Source organism: Oncorhynchus mykiss, chromosome 29, assembly GCF_057628025.1.
Source record: "Oncorhynchus mykiss isolate SJ-2025 chromosome 29, ASM5762802v1, whole genome shotgun sequence".
NCBI classification, from domain to species: domain Eukaryota; kingdom Metazoa; phylum Chordata; class Actinopteri; order Salmoniformes; family Salmonidae; genus Oncorhynchus; species Oncorhynchus mykiss.
The window spans coordinates 16,583,066-16,599,832 of NC_143050.1; the positions used below are offsets into that span (position 1 = coordinate 16,583,066).

At 39.4% G+C, this 16,767-nt stretch overlaps 2 protein-coding genes and 1 pseudogene across 4 annotated transcripts; 2 read left to right on the top strand and 1 right to left on the bottom strand.

Moving 5' to 3' along the window:
• The first annotated feature begins 969 nt into the window (after positions 1 to 969).
• On the top strand, positions 970 to 5,701 carry LOC110510035 (integrator complex assembly factor WDR73-like; annotated as a pseudogene). Its single transcript, XR_016493246.1, has 4 exons — positions 970 to 1,091; positions 4,262 to 4,302; positions 4,772 to 5,139; positions 5,292 to 5,701. The product of XR_016493246.1 is annotated as an integrator complex assembly factor WDR73-like (transcript).
• A 2,249-nt stretch (positions 5,702 to 7,950) lies between these two features.
• neu3.1 (sialidase 3 (membrane sialidase), tandem duplicate 1) lies at positions 7,951 to 10,826 on the bottom strand. 2 transcript variants are annotated; one of them, XM_021591310.3, is made up of 3 exons: positions 10,654 to 10,826; positions 10,185 to 10,433; positions 7,951 to 10,045 (listed from the first exon to the last, which is right to left on the bottom strand). In XM_021591310.3, exons 2-3 carry the CDS (start codon positions 10,413 to 10,415, stop codon positions 9,050 to 9,052), a joined length of 1,227 nt encoding a protein of 408 aa, XP_021446985.1. In that variant the 5' UTR covers positions 10,416 to 10,433; positions 10,654 to 10,826; the 3' UTR covers positions 7,951 to 9,049. The 2 variants fall into 2 exon arrangements, with proteins under 2 accessions (XP_021446985.1, XP_021446986.1); XM_021591311.3 differs by having other exon boundaries at positions 10,185 to 10,436; positions 10,654 to 10,824.
• A 29-nt stretch (positions 10,827 to 10,855) lies between these two features.
• xrra1 (X-ray radiation resistance associated 1) lies at positions 10,856 to 16,760 on the top strand. Its single transcript, XM_021591309.3, has 17 exons — positions 10,856 to 11,406; positions 11,565 to 11,743; positions 11,897 to 11,968; positions 12,113 to 12,185; positions 12,296 to 12,393; positions 12,600 to 12,748; positions 13,149 to 13,250; positions 13,406 to 13,584; positions 13,672 to 13,724; positions 13,844 to 13,966; positions 14,047 to 14,140; positions 14,712 to 14,830; positions 15,052 to 15,351; positions 15,470 to 15,635; positions 15,751 to 15,866; positions 16,017 to 16,122; positions 16,228 to 16,760. The coding sequence occupies exons 1-17, from the start codon at positions 11,313 to 11,315 to the stop codon at positions 16,380 to 16,382; spliced, it is 2,178 nt and encodes a 725-aa protein (XP_021446984.2). The 5' UTR covers positions 10,856 to 11,312; the 3' UTR covers positions 16,383 to 16,760.
• Positions 16,761 to 16,767: the final 7 nt, after the last annotated feature.

Sequence of the window (16,767 nt, forward strand, 5' to 3'; positions counted from 1 at the left end):
TTTGACTGCATTGGCAGTATCATAAAAACGACAGCCATATTTAGATCTGGGCCGAGCGGTGTACTGAAAGACCAGTATTAAACACTGTGGAAACGACACAGCTGGATGAGTTGTTTGTATCTTAATCAAATAGTTATTGAGATAATTCACCATAGCCGCAGGAAGTAGTTTGTGGGTGGGGTGCTGCGAGTTTTTTTGCCCCCGCTGAAGAGTCAATATTGGTCCTCTAATACAGGACTAGTAAAGGCCCAGTGCACTACTTTTGTGGAAATAAAATGTAAACTAAATATATTTGAGTGTTTACCAGCATTTGCAACTTGAGTTAATCTGATAATACTTGCGGAATATAAAAATACTTGCTTGGTGTATTTTTTCCAGTTTCTTGAAATACTTTGCAAATGCAACATATTGTGAAAACTGAAATGGTCTATTTTCCATAGGCGATCTTATCCAGAGTGGGAATCAAACCCACAACCCAAGCATTGGGGTGGCAGGGTAGCCTAGTGGTTAGAGCGTTGGACTAGTAAATGGAAAGTTGCAAGTTCAAATCAATGGTAGGCTAAGCATCAAGATGAAGGTAAAGTAGGGGTCAGGGGTTGACCATGATTTGCAGCGACAGTCTGTTATATTTCCAGTAATTTAAACTAAGAAAAAATCCTATCTATTACACCATTGTTTATGTTTAGGTTGTCATATGAAAGACAAATAATGTATGATGTATATATATTTTTAAAGTGATTATTCTCTCTTAAAATGTAATTTCTTGAAAACTACAGGTATATTATAGAAATCAAGTGCTATTTCCATTGTGGAAATCTAATGGGATGTAGTTGCTTCATTGTCTGTTTTGGTTGGTGGCCCTGGCCCACTCTGGGATTGTATGCACATTATGGAGTGTGGCTCTGACTCTGCTAGACTGTGGCCAACACTCCAATCCGGTAGGTGGCAACACGGCTGCTTATCTACTATTAACCAAATACCGGCAGTGCACTACAGAAGTTGTTCAGCGGTGGATGAGGCCTGGACGAGATGGGTGAAACATGCTTGGATGAGAAGGAATTTGATGACTGGTTTATCGAGTCTTTGAAAATGTAAGTACGAGGTATTTTGTGAAAGTGAGTTGAGACTTCCATGATGTCTTTTAGTTGCATAAATGATGCTTCACATCACACGTCTCTGCAGGAAAACAACAGGGGTACATTCACAGGCGTAACGTTTTAGGACGTTGTAGATAGGACTAGGTTATAGATCAAAGTAGCCCCTATACACCTCCCTTTCAGATACAATAATATTCATGAGTATCAACTTGAACATCCTACAAAAGTAATTGAATGGACCACAGAAAAAGGTAGGCCTATTCATAATTGGCCCATGTTATAAGGCAGTACATTTGGATTATAACCAACAACATTGATTGTGTTTTATTGCCCTTTTGTCTTTACCTCACAGCTATCTGTGTCGCAGGTTACAGTTGATCTAAAAATGACATTTTAGAGCTGCTTTTGCCTCTGAAGCTCTTTGCTGATGACAATTAGGTAATGGATTGAAATGATAAATGCTTCACGATATCAGTGATGAATTGGAATGTCAGTGACTGCCAAGGTGTCTGTCTATTCAAGGTGTGCAGGGTCTTTGTGCAGTGCGAGATGTCAAAGTGGTCCATGGAGGTTTCTCAGATGGCGCCGTTCATTGCCTTAAACACATTCCAGGAACAAGGTAGATGGATCATAGTAGCCATTGCTTATGTAACTTCCTTTTGCTGTCATTAATATTCATCTTCTTACAGTTTTTCTCAATCGCGTACAAGTCATTTTGGGATATGTGTTGAAACGCATCTATAGCAGAACAGCAATGGCCAAATGCTCAAATATACACAACTTCTGTTCATTTTCTTTTTTTTGTACCTCACTTGCATATCTTAAACCACTTTTTGCAAAACTTTAAATACAAAATGTCATTAGTAAATACAAAACACACTTAAGTGTTTTGTTTACAAAATATTAACACATTGTTTTAATCAGATGAGAAATGTCTGCAATTGTGTTCACTGTTTACAGCAATCAGTAAATACTACTGCACTACATTTCTAATCATCCCATCAGGTTCATACCATGTACAATATAGGGAAAGACCTAGGCAATAGGAACTCTCTTCTAGGAAGAGTCTTGGTGGTTCCAAATTTCTTCCACTTAAGAATGATGGAGGCCACTGTGTTCTTGGGGACCTTCAATACTGCAGAGTTTTTTGGGTACCTTTCCCCAGGTCTGTGCCATGACACAATCCTGTCTTGGAGCTCTACGGACAATTCCTTCGACCTCATGGCTTGGTTTTTGCTCTGACATTTACTGTCAACTGTGGGACCTTATATAGACAGGTGTGTGCCTTTCCAAATCATGTCCAATCAATTGAATTTACCACAGGTGGACTCCAAGTTGTAGAATGATGATCAATGGAAAAAAGGATGCACCTGAGTCTCAGCAAAGGGTCTGAATATTTATGTAAATAATATAAATTTGCAAAAATGTCTAGACCTGTTTTTGCTTTGTCATTATGGTGTATTGTGTATAGATTGATAAGATTTTTTTTTTTAATTAATCAATTTTAGAATAAGGCTGTAATGTAACAAAATGAGGATAAAGGGAGGGAGGGGTGTTTCGAATGCACTGTATGTATGGAATACATGGAATTGGTATGTGATGAATAAGTCCTGCACACAATGTGCTTATTTTCTTTTCTTTTTTTTATCAGGATTAATATTTGATTTGATGTGTATGGAATTGTTTCCTGAAATATGCATGAAAGGACAGTAATTACCCAGAATTCTGCACCTTTGGATAGTTGTACTTCCAATTTTGATCATCATGATTTAGTGACTGCAAAGAATGTACTGGGATTTTTAAAAGACAGATTCACTTTTTGTTTTGTCTGCATGGACCCAAGAGATAAGTATGGTTTCATTAGTCTTTTTGTCTGCATGGACCCAAGAGATAAGTATGGTTTCATTAGTCTTTTTGTCTGCATGGACCCAAGAGATAAGTATGGTTGCATTAGTCTTTTTGTCTGCATGGACCCAAGAGATAAGTATGGTTTCATTAGTCTTTTTGTCTGCATGGACCCAAGAGATAAGTATGGTTGCATTAGTCTTTTTGTCTGCATGGACCCAAGAGATAACTATGGTTGCATTAGTCTTTTTGTCTGCATGGACCCAAGAGATAAGTATGGTTGCATTAGTCTTTTTGTCTGCATGGACCCAAGAGATAACTATGGTTGCATTAGTCTTTTTGTCTGCATGGACCCAAGAGATAAGTATGGTTGCATTAGTCTTTTTGTCTGCATGGACCCAAGAGATAACTATGGTTGCATTAGTCTTTTTGTCTGCATGGACCCAAGAGATAAGTATGGTTGCATTAGTCTTTTTGTCTGCATGGACCCAAGAGATAAGTATGGTTGCATTAGTATTTTTGTCTGCATGGACCCAAGAGATAAGTATGGTTGCATTAGTCTTTTTGTCTGCATGGACCCAAGAGATAAGTATGGTTGCATTAGTCTTTTTGTCTGCATGGACCCAAGAGATAACTATGGTTGCATTAGTCTTTTTGTCTGCATGGACCCAAGAGATAAGTATGGTTGCATTAGTCTTTTTGTCTGCATGGACCCAAGAGATAACTATGGTTGCATTAGTCTTTTTGTCTGCATGGACCCAAGAGATAAGTATGGTTGCATTAGTCTTTTTGTCTGCATGGACCCAAGAGATAAGTATGGTTGCATTAGTCTTTTTGTCTGCATGGACCCAAGAGATAAGTATGGTTGCATTAGTCTTTTTGTCTGCATGGACCCAAGAGATAACTATGGTTGCATTAGTCTTTTTGTCTGCATGGACCCAAGAGATAAGTATGGTTTCATTAGTCTTTTTGTCTGCATGGACCCAAGAGATAAGTATGGTTGCATTAGTCTTTTTGTCTGCATGGACCCAAGAGATAAGTATGGTTGCATTAGACTTTTTGCAGGCAGTCATTTTTTGAAATGAATGTATTTGCTATTATGACAGTATAATATAGTTTCGATGACTATTTATATTTTAGGAAGGCAACTACATTTTGAAAACACATTTACTGTTTTGCAACAGAGTTCTGTGTCTTGTGGACTCTGTTTTTAAAATCGACAACATTGTTCCAAAAAATGCTTGTACGCATTTGAAAAAACTGTAAATGGCTTACTTTCAAACTCTTGTTTCTTGTGTCGTTACCAATGATGGCTTCAGCTCCAAGCTCCTGGTGTGGGACTTAGGAGGAGGTGATTGTGGTGAGTAAACCTACTGTCTCTTCGTCATATTTTCAGTGTATTACAGTGTAATCGACTCTCCACTTTATACTGTAGCTACATCCACTAGGCATGGATGATTTACAAGCTGATTAGGTCACAGTACACATTGGTCTTGCCCACATTGAAAGCACATTTCTGTTGCTTGATTTGTCGTCAAATGATAGATGTCATAAAGAGTACTGGAGACATACAACTAAAGAGGGTCAGATAAAGGTGTCAAGGCAGCCTCCGGATGAACTGGAAACCCCAGCATTCTCCATGGCTCTCAGATCAGCGATATTCAACTGACTGAGCTGATGTCAGGGAAACCACTTTACTCTGTAGATAATAACCTGTTTTATATACATTGTAGCCTTTTTGGACTGTGTCGATTTATAATTTCCTTTACAATATGATATTGGGTGTAGAAACACATCTATAACAGTTATTTTGTTTCCTTCTATCACAGAAACAGACAGTCCAGATGCACTGAGCTCCCTGCAGTTTGTGAGTGACACTGTATTTCTCGCTTGTGCCTGCAATGGTGACCTGTATGTGGGGGACACACGGAAGCCTTCAGCTCTTCAGCAAACCCCAGGTGGAGGGAGAGAGGGAGCCCAATGGTGTATGGGTGTTTGACAGACCTGTTCTCATCAGACCCATCCTCCTGTAGTGTAGCACGGCTCTCCTCTTCCTGCCAAGTGTTTGTGTCTGATCTTAGGGACCTAAGAGCCCCCGTGAGTAAAGCCCAGCTTGATGTCCAGAGGAAAACTACCGATAATGACTTCCTGAAGGTGACTTGGGCGCCAGCTTTAGACAACTGCCTTGCAGTTTCAGGTAAGCACCATGTCAATCTTTCATTTTTGTTGGATTAATGACATTAATGAATGTCTTATGGACAGAACAAAGCTGTTCTTGCTTTTTTAGAACGGCTGTCATAATAAAGCAACTTTTCCTCAATTACCAATTTAATTTATCTCCTCTTCTAGGTTTTGATGGAATGGTGCAAATCTACAACACTGCCTCTTGGAGACCGGAGTTGGTGGAATTCCAGCCTATTTTTGTCCACCGTGGTCACATGATGTCTGGGGATCAGTTTGACACTTCATCAGCTGTGGTCACAACTCATGTTTAGCATCCAAGTCGACCTAAGACTGTCCTCTCTGCTGCTGTAGACGGGTCTGTGCATGTATGGGACTGGGTCGACAAAGCCACTGCCAGCTGTTGACATTCAAACAAACTTACAGTTCAATGTTAATCATTACGCAGCTTTGGACCTTGCCTGAAGTCTAAATATTTTTTTCATTATGTAAATATGTAAGGAAAAAACATCCTCTGTAAAGCACAATTTATTGGGATGGGATAAGATGATGTAAAAATACACTGTTATGAGTAGTTATTCAATGCTATGAGTAGTTATTCCATGCTATGAGTAGTTGTTCCATGCTATGAGTAGTTATTACATGCTATGAGTAGTTATTCCATGCTATGAGTAGTTGTTCCATGCTATGAGTAGATGTTCCATACTAGGAGTAGTTGTTCCATGCTATGAGTAGTTATTACATACTAGGAGTAGTTATTACATACTATGAGTAGTTGTTCCATGCTATGAGTAGTTATTACATACTATGAGTAGTTATTACATACTATGAGTAGTTGTTCCATGCTATGAGTAGTTATTACATACTATGAGTAGTTATTACATACTATGAGTAGTTATTACATACTATGAGTAGTTGTTCCATGCTATGAGTAGTTGTTCCATGCTATGAGTAGTTATTACATGCTATGAGTAGTTATTACATACTATGAGTAGTTATTACATACTATGAGTAGTTGTTCCATACTAGGAGTAGTTGTTCCATGCTATGAGTAGTTATTACATACTAGGAGTAGTTATTACATACTATGAGTAGTTGTTCCATGCTATGAGTAGTTATTACATACTATGAGTAGTTATTACATACTATGAGTAGTTGTTCCATGCTATGAGTAGTTGTTCCATGCTATGAGTAGTTGTTCCATGCTATGAGTAGTTATTACATACTATGAGTAGTTATTCTTAAACTGTACACAGCGTTGCATTATGGAAGAGGTATTCTGAGTTTATATTATTATACAATACATTCGAAAAGTATTCAGACCCCTTGACTTTTTCCACATGTTGTTACGATACAGCCTTATTCTCAAATTGATTAAATATGTTTTCTCCTCATCAATCTACACACAATATCCCGTAATGACAAAGCGAAAACAGGTTTTTATACATTTTTGCAAATGTATAAAAAATAAAAACAGAAATACCTTATTTACATAAGTATTCAGACCCTTTGCTATGAGACTCAAAATTGAGCTCAGGTGCATCCTGTTTCCATTAATCACCCTTGCGATGTTTCTACAACTTGATTGGAGTCCACCTGTGGTAAATTCAATTGATTGGACATGATTTGGAAAGGCACACACCTGTCTATATAACGTCCCACAGTTGAAAGTGCATGTCAGAGCAGAAACCAAGCCATGAGGTCAAAGGAATTGTCCATAGAGCTCGCAGACAGGATTGTGTCAAAGCACAGATCTGGGGAAGGGTACCAAAACATTTCTGCAGCTTTGGAGGCCCGCAAGAACACAGTTGCCTCCATCATTCTTAAATGGAAGAAGTTTGGAACCACCAAGACTCTTCCTAGAGCTGGCTGACGGTCCAAACTGAGCAATCGGGGGAGAAGTGCCTTGGTCAGGGATTTGACCAAGAACCTGACAGTTCCTCTGTGGAGATGGGAGAACCTTCCAGGACAACCATCTCTGCAGTGCTCCACCAATCAGGCCTTTATGGTAGAGTGGCCAGACAGAAGCCACTCCTCAGTAAAAGGCACATGACAGCCTGCTTGGAGTTTGCCAAAAGGCACCTAAAGACTCTCAGACCATGAGAAACAGATTCTCAACAAGATTATCTGGTCTGATGAAACCAAGATTGAACTCTTTTGGAGGAAACCTTGTATAGTGAAGCATGGTGGTGGCAGCATCATGCTGTGGGGATGTTTTTCAGCGGCAGGGTCTGGGAGACTAGTCAGAATCGAGGGAAAGATGAACGGTGCAAAGTACAGAGAGATCCTTGTTGAAAACCTGCTCCAGAGCGCTCAGGACCTCAGACTGGGGCAAAGGTTCACCTTCCGACAGGAAACAACCCTAAGCACACAGCCAAGACAATGCAGGAGTGGCTTCGGGACAAGTCTCTGAATGTCCTTGAGTGGCCCAGCCAGAGCCTGGACTTGAACCCAATCGAACGTCTCTGGAGACCTGAAAATAGCTGCGCAACGACGCTCCCCATCTAAGCTGACAGCGCATAAGAGGATCTACAGAGAGGAATGGGAAAATTCAGGTGTGCTAAGCTTCTAGCGTCATACCCAAGAAGACTTGAGGCTGTAATCGCTGCCAAAGGTACTTCAACAAAGTACTGAGTAAAGGGTCTGAATACTTATGTAAATATGAATATTTTTATTTATTTATAAATTTGCAAAAAATTATAACCTCTTTTTGCTTTGTAATTATGGGGTATTGTGTGTATATTAATGATGTGAAAAAAAGCCATTTAATCAATTTTAGAATAAGGTTGTAACGTAACAAAATGTGGAAAAAGTCAAAGGGTCTGAATACTTTCCGAATGCACTGTATTTTATAAGAAAGCAAGATTGTTCACTTTTGTTACATAATTGATAATAACATGTTAATAAGTAAACTGATTTCTTCATGTACCTGCTAAATAAGTTCAACCCTGGCCTGGAGATAAAGGTGGAAGGCAGTTGCACCACATTGTTTTCTCACAACACTTTGTAAATCAAAAAGCTAAACATAGTTTATCAGATTTTTTACATTTATTTTCAAAAGATAGTTCTGCATGCCATTCACATAAATGATTAACAATATGTTTTCTGCATAGCCAAGGATACAGGCAGGGACAGGATTGTGCAGATAGTTGAGACAGGACTAATATTGTAGCATTACTTAGAGACAGGGAAAAATAATCTAATTTGGCACATTGGAGTTCTCAGCAAATGAAGCTGATCTGTCCTTTAGCAGACACTTTTCAGAGTGGCTCACTGTCATTACAGAGGGTCTGAACAACAGCATAAATTACATCAATAACATTCACAAATGACATAGTCATAACATTTATAATGCTATGGGGAATGTTTGAACTGTCCAGACAGGGATACAATGTGCATAAAGACAGGGTTGGATAGTGTGGCATTGGGAAGCCCATGCAGTTTGAACAGATGAGTCACAGTAGATAACAAACAACTTCATGATCGAGGGATGTCTGTTCATTCAACAGGGAGCAGAGTTGTGGCTGAGCAGGTTGTTCTCTTCACAGTGTGCTTGACAAGCATGAGGAACTGAATCCTTTGAATCAATGTAGAGGTGAAAAGAGTTACATTGCAGAACTAAGTAACAAACGTATGCTGTTTAAATAGACTGTCGTCCCATGACAGCATGCATTGCAGTTCATAGTCCGACTTCATAAAATGATCACATCTACAGATTACATCACATTTAACTATGATTGCATTTCAATTACATTTTAGTGTAAGTTGCCTTTTCTACACAAAACGACTTTGATATAAATGATCATATTCTTTTCAGATTGCTTATTTTTCTATACTAATAAAGTATAGGGATGATAATGCATCTACTGACCACTGAATCTGATTGGAGTTAGAGTGTATTTCTGAAATACAACCCTAACGAAAACCTAGAAGGTCTTTTCTTTCTCATCAATGGTCTGCATGACATCACTGAGTGGAAAAGACACAAAAGCAATCTGTTCAATCTCACTCTTCTCCCCACATTCCATCAGGCAAGCAAAGTGCTCAGTGTCCTCACTGTAGGCCAGGTCTGAGTAACCACTGGGTCCACTGTGGACGATCCAGGGCCGGTCCCAACCTGACGTGTGCAGTGGGGAACGGTTCAAATACACTCCCAAGTCTTTCCTCGTCCTCTTATTGGTCGGGTGGGTGAAGAGAAGCCAGGTTTGCGTGTCTGAGGCCCGTGGTGATGATGTGGTACCACCCATGCCCTCTTCACCTTGCTCAGGGGCAGGGAAGCCAATCACACTACCTTGGCAACCACCATGGCCTGGCTCCACTAACCTCGGAGCCAAGCGAGGCTTGTCATAGTAAACCCCACTGCTCTCACTCAGAGCCTCCACTCTATGTCCTCCATGGCGGGCGTTGCAGTACAGGTGACTCCTGCCCTCGTGGTCTATGATCTCTGCCATCTCACACTCACAGGACTTTCTTTGAAGCATCCTGCCCATTTGCCATGTCTGACCGAAGTCGTCACTGTATATTGAGAGAGCATGAGGCTGTACCGTGAAGGGGAAGGGGAAGGAGAAGCATTTGAAGTGGATATAATAGGCATAGGTAGGTATGATCAATCTTCCACTCTCCATTTGAATGCCATGGCCTGGTCCCACAGCAAATGTAGCCCACCTTCTGACCGTTTTGCCAATCACACTCTCTGTCAAGTCCTTTGTCGGGCTCCAGCTCTGGCCCTCATCATTACTGGTGATGTAGCACAGGTGGGCCTTATTCTTGCCTGTCCTGATCTGATGGTGCTCTGAAGTGTTCCCTAAAATGCAGATGAAAAACAGGAATAGAGTCTTGGTATTCTTCTCATACACCGGGCAGGGGTTCATGGTGCGGTGGTCTGGTAAACATGCTGACAACAGCTCCTGGGATTCTGACCACTGGGGAACAATGGAAAATAATTTAAACAAAAATGAACAAGTAGAAACTGTAAGCTGTATGAAACAACTCAATTAAAGATGAACACCTTCAACTGTGTATTATGACTGTGATGTGTTTAGATTTGGAGGGGACATTTACCTGAGTGGATCCATTTTGTTGAGTTCCTCGCCTCATAACAATACTTTTTGCATCACTGTCACTGAGGGAAGAGCGCTTTTCTGCAAAGGCAAGGAATGTCTGACTCTCTTTTAGGTAAATGAGAGCTGGAATTCTGTATCTTGTCCCAGTTTGCTCCTGTTTGAACAGAGTTGTTTTTGCAGGTTGCATTTCGATTCCTGGTAAATAACTCCTTGATGATGTGTTCCCCATAGCTGAAATTGCTGGTTCCTACTAACAGAGGGATTACTTCAAACACACATGACATATCACCTGAGCCACTAAATTCACTATATTTATTCCCTTGACATGAAAGTAAGGCGTATAGGTTGAATCGGATAAACGCTTCGCACGACTGCTAGCTTACATTCAAGTAAATCATCAAGCCATTTTACATGCAAAAAGATGGTCTACTACGTCGACGTCGTTATAAGCCAGAACACATACTTACAGGAGCAGGCTTCTTAGCCTACAAATCACACCGTTGAGTCGTGAGACCCAGTTAAAACGAGCATAGCGTTAGCTACCTCTAAAACTATTTCTTATTATTATTTTTCCTTTCGCTGTTAAATGTGGAAGCGTGTCGTGAAATAACAGCGTACGTAGCTCGTCTGGGGTGTATTCATTACGTCCTGCAACGGAAACCGTTTACCGTTGAAGAACCAAACGGGGGCAAACAGAGCATATGGAACAACACCGCTACCAACATGAATTTGTCCAATTGAAACTCTCGTTTTTGTTGCAAATTTGCACATTTCCATTTGGAGTAAACGTGTCTGTTGCTAAACGTTTTACAACATAATTGCTGTACTGAATACACCCATGTTGTGTGAAAGTCAGTGGCGGCAAAAGAGACCAAAACATTCTATACTGCCAACAGCTGGAGGGAATGTAGTCCCGACTTGTTGACGTGTTGCTAGGATACCGGAGTCTTGACTGATTGGATGTTTATCCATGTACGCACATCATGAAAAATGTGTTTGTTTTTTATGTCTGGCTGGTAAATTAACAGTTATGGTAAAATAGGTCAATTTGGGCTGTAAATTGTGTAAATAATCTGGATAGCGCTCAACAAAAAGGTACTTGCTGTAGATGTAACAGTGGACGTTAATGGCTGCAGCCGGACTCTACAAATTAGATGTGGGAGACAGTTACCCCGCCAATTGTTTTCCCATCCGACCATTGTTTCATCAACGAAAAAACGGTATGAATTCACCACTCTCTAACAGCAATAGTATTCACTGTTCACTGTAGTTTTATCACTTCACTGATAGGCCTATCGAATGGCATTTGATTAATCTATCCAAGACTGTCTGGAATAAAATTATTCAGCATGGTGCTTGTTTTCTGTTGATTCGTTAGGGGCTGGTCACTGGCTGGTTGCTCACCGAAATGCAGTGGAACATAAATACAAAAATACACGAACTAAGAAATCAGAGGGAAACAGTTTTGCCTCAAACTCAATTGTGTCTGAGTGCACACGGGTTGAAGAGTGTGCGACATCAGATATTCCTGGCTACACATTGGATGCTCCTCTCCTGGTAAGCAAAGAACACATTTGGTTTTACAACTCTTTTTCAGAAAATCGCAAATCCATGCAGTAAACAATGAACAATGTATATATGAAATAATATATTTAATTTCATTAGTTAATAAAAATAACTATTTTGAGATTGTTTTATATTGCCTCGTAGTTGTCATTGCATTGTGTGGACAAGCCATCTGACCTGTGCTCTGTTGACATCAGTGAGCAGAGATTGAATTTGGTAAGATTTTCTCTTTGAGCGATTCATTTAATTTAGTGTTGGATGAATTCAAACAGTCTTAATTCCAATGGGAGATAGTTTATAGGTAGACACATAGCTTCATAAAGTTCAGTAATGTTTGAAGTTTTTTTCTTTCTTCAACAGATCAATACAGAAGACTTCCTGGATTTTGAGAATGTTGCTTATGTCAACGCATCTGACAACAGTCTTACCATAGGTATATCATGTAATTATGTGCTTTTTCTTCATTATTTAACATCTTATACATAAATGTTCATTTAAACAGAATAGAAAAGTAACAACAACAAAAATGATTTTCTGTTTCAGAGCCTTTTGGTAAATTCCCCTCCCTGAGGGAACTTGAGCTATCCTTGAATGGCCTCTGCAATGTGACACTCAATGCGGAAGACTTCCCTCACCTGGAGGTAAAATGACACTATGGTTCTACAATACCCTGTACTCTCATAATTAACATGTTAGCAAAGCTATATTGGAAAGGCAGATACATTCATTGTTTAAGCCAGATGTTTTTAGATGTTCTAATTGAATCACTACACTGACTTGGATTGAGAAGGAATTACCTTAATCTGTCCCAACTAAATTATGTTTAACTGTATTTCATGTGGCACAGGTGTTGGATTTGTCTTACAACAATCTGTCTGGTGATGACATCATGTCCGTTGGTCTACTTCCCTGTCTGAAAGTCCTTCATCTCACCGGGAATCAACTTCAGTTTCTTCCTCCCAACCTGGCAGCCCCTCCCCATGGCCCCTCACAACGGTAAGTTTATGTTACTGGAATCAAATTGTTTTTATTGTAAATAGTCCATTTTTTACTGTAGGTAGGTGCAGTTTTCTGGTTTAGTTCACCCAGTCATTGATGAAATATTCCTACTCAACAGGGTTTAACGACAGGAATGAAATTAGTGGCTTCCTGGTGTGCAAGTGTTCAGAAACGTGGCTCTTGTTAATTGTTATCTGCTTACAGTTTATGGTGTAGTACCCTACATTCCATTAGGTGGCAGTATAGAATTACAAAGAAGAGAGATTTACATTCTGTCTCGTTATACAAGTTTGCACTGAATACCTGCAAACAGTGATGGACAATACACACTTAAAGTAATTTTATGAAAACTATAAGTATGTGGAATAATAAGCTAATATTTACTCCTACTGAATAGCGCAAAGGATAATGGCATGCGATTTCAAACTCTTGAAGTGCTGATGCTAGATGACAATAAGCTGTCCTCTGGTGTCTTCAGCAGCCTTGCCAACCTGAAAAGGTCAGTCATTGTTTATAAAGTTAGTACTTTTACTGTCCACAGTATGGTAAATTAAGAAAATACTCCAATACATTACAGTGCATAATACACACCTACCTGTATACCTACTGTATATATCTGTAAACTTCCATAGCAATATGGCATGTCCATTTTAGGCTACAGCATTTAAACCTGCAAGGGAATCGTATCTCAGAGGTACCAGAGGTGTTGCCGAGGAACCTGCAACAGAAGGGATATCTGCAACACCAGCAGGTGTTTCACAAACAAAATTGTGACCTACAGGACCTCAGGAATCACCGTGTCTTTGAGGGGTTAGAGACTGAATACATGAATGGTTGGTATGCTATATTTTTAAAATAACGTAGCTGGCTTTTACACTTCTTTGGACAATATTCATGTGTTTACTATTTCTTAAATCTAGCCGTCTCCGGTGTTCCGGAAAACCAGCATGAACATATCAAGAACAGTTCAGAGGTACAAAGTTGTTATGGTGATTTGTATCACTTCTTTGTGCTTTTATTACTCCTTCATACTCTATAACACTAACACTTGCAACTTATTGCTCTTTTTTCTGCATGTTCTTTCTATTATAGGATGAGTGTGGTCAATCCAAAAACGATTCCCCCATTCGCATATCCCTTGACACTGAGGAATTTTCTGGAGCATACGGTTTGCCACTACCAGAGCTTTGTTTCCTCAATCTGGCTGACAATAAGGTCTGTATATTGTCTGAATATATTTGGGAAGACTATACTGTGAGTAAGTGGAGTCACTTGTGTCTCATTATTGCCTCCAGATTGTTGAGGAAGAAGCACTGTTGTCTGTGGCCCTGTTTCCTATGCTCAGTGAGATTGTTATTCACTCCAACCCACTGACCACACAGAGAAGTGGTATGTTGACTCTCTATATTTATTTGAAGCCTTTATTAGATATGAATTTGAGCTTTTGTTAAATAATCTATTTAAGTATGAACACAGACATGTTATTAAAGTTCCAATGCAGCCATTTGAATCTCAATATCAAATCATTTAATATGGTAAACAAATAACCAAAAATAGCTTCTTAGCAAAGAGCAATTTCTCAAGGTTGTCTAGGACTGTCTGGGAGGACTGTCTGGGACTGTCTGCTAGGACTGTCTGGGAGTGGTCTGAGTGGGTAGGGGAAAAATTAAAACTAGCTGTTGGCAGAGAGGTTTGGAACTCTCTTTCTTATTGGCTAATTTACCGCCTGGTGATGTCACCAGGAAAGCCAATACTCCATCCCACCAAAACAGGCTGCAATTTCAGGCGGTCTTTTCAAACAGCTGTTACACTAAAACGGCATTTATCAGAATTTTTATAATTTCACAGTATTGTTCCTAACTCATAGAGTGGAAATATATATAAAACACAGGAAATCAAGTGTTTGATTGCACTGGGCCTTTAACTTTTTATTCTTGTCATTTATTGTATTTCCATCCAGGTGACCCACCACTTCTGACATACTTTCTCCAGGAAAGGTTGGGTATTAGAATTAGGCGCAAAAAGGCATCAGAAGTTGTGAAGCCCCCTTTGATATTATGTATTGACTCAAAACGAAAGGTTTGAATGCAATATTCTTAATCCATATTTTGGCATAGCACATACTCATTTAACTAGGAAGTAGGATATAACTGCACCTTTTTGACTGCACTGTCTTACTTTTCATTTCAATATGTTTCAAACAATATGTTTCAAGCATCTGACATCATTCGGGTCTAACAGAGGCTAACTTTTGACTTTGAAACTAATTGAGGAACATTCACATTTATATTTTTCTTCAGGTAAAAAACAAAATCCCAAAGGTAACAAAGGTGCCTTTATTGATTCTCCTTGAAGAACCTTCTAGTCCTGCCTTACTTGATCCTGGCTCTCTGGAGGAGAAGCATGTTGAAGATCACTGTACGAATCCTCTCTCAGTAGAGAGAAAGTCAACAGAAAAGTCTGGCTGCTCCTCACACGCAATGGATGAGGAAAATAAACAGGAATCCATGGGAACTGCTCATAGAGTCGAGGCCATAGAGGATGCAATAGAATCATCAGATGATACCTTCCAACATGGAGAGTCATTCTTTGTGACGCAGGTGATTTGCATGGTCTCTTTCATGATATTCAGGAGGACAGTTATTTGCTTTGGTTGAACATGCCAATGTACAGTACAGTATGGTGACATGAGTATAATAGTTAACTTGTTATTCTCAGGTGACAGATTTACATGATGAATCTGAATACCATCTGCTATCTGACGAGACAGAAGAAGTCAAAGAGATTGAGGAGAAAAATGAGTCAAATGCAATTCCAGGAAAATTCAGAGGCTTTGAATTGCTATTGGATGCCAAACCAGATCCAGACATGGTGGAGCCTGTTGGTGAGGAGGACCCTTTTATGAATCATTTAAGTCGAATTTTCCTACGAGTCAACGGGATTGTGGGCAATTTCAATGCTGCACTCCCTTAAGTAATGTAATCTTATGTGTTCTACAGGACTACAACACACTGTGAGAATGTTGGAACAAAAACTCAAGAATCTCCTAGTTTACAGAGATTCCAAACCTAACCTTGATTGCCTGCAGAAGCCATATGAAGAGAAGGAGAAAAGGGTGAGCTATGTGAATAACATTCGAAGCACATGCCTACTAGTGAAAATGTCATATGATCTTATCTGTCACGTGTTATCTGCTTCAACCTGTTGAGTTGTGTGTCAGTCATCCATATTTAATAATAAAACAACAACAACCTTTAATTCTCAGATTGGAAATCTACCATCTCTGAGACCAAGAAAGCAGAGAGGAGAAAGAGTTGAAGAGATGCTCATACAAATAAACGAGAGGAAAACAATCAGCGAAATCCCTCTAAGTACTAAACCTCTTTTTATTGTCATCAATAACATGGGAAGTGAATATCTATCTATTTATTATATGTAATATTATTTGTTAAGTATGTAATCCTGTTCTTTCATAGCTAACGTCTTAGAAGGCAAGGGCGTCTTCAAGGATGAGTATGAAGAGGCTTTGACTTTGCTGAGGGATATGAAGAAAAGGTACAAGATGGTTCACATGAAGGCAGTGGAGCAAGCAACACATATTGAGTATGAGAGGACCACCAACCACAAGTAGAGATTCACAAACTCTGTTACTTTCATGAAACATGAACATTAAACAATCAACCAAACACTCTTCTTCCAATTTAGGTGAAGAGAATGATCAGCTACAAATTATTTCTGGGCTGAAGGGAAAACGTTCTTATTGAGTTTATTTAGCCCATCTATGACAACTGTTAATGTATAACATAATGTATATGTATAACATTATCATCATGCATTTGTTTGTCTTTCATTATTAAATAGCTCTGTTTCAACTTTATTCAACCTTGACAAGAAGGTGACAGTGGATCTTGCAAATGGAGACACTGTCACCCAGGCTCATGGCAGTTTTGTATTTCAGTGGGGTATCAATAAAATCTGTTTTAATAAAATAGTTGCTAAAACAATCTAACAAGGTG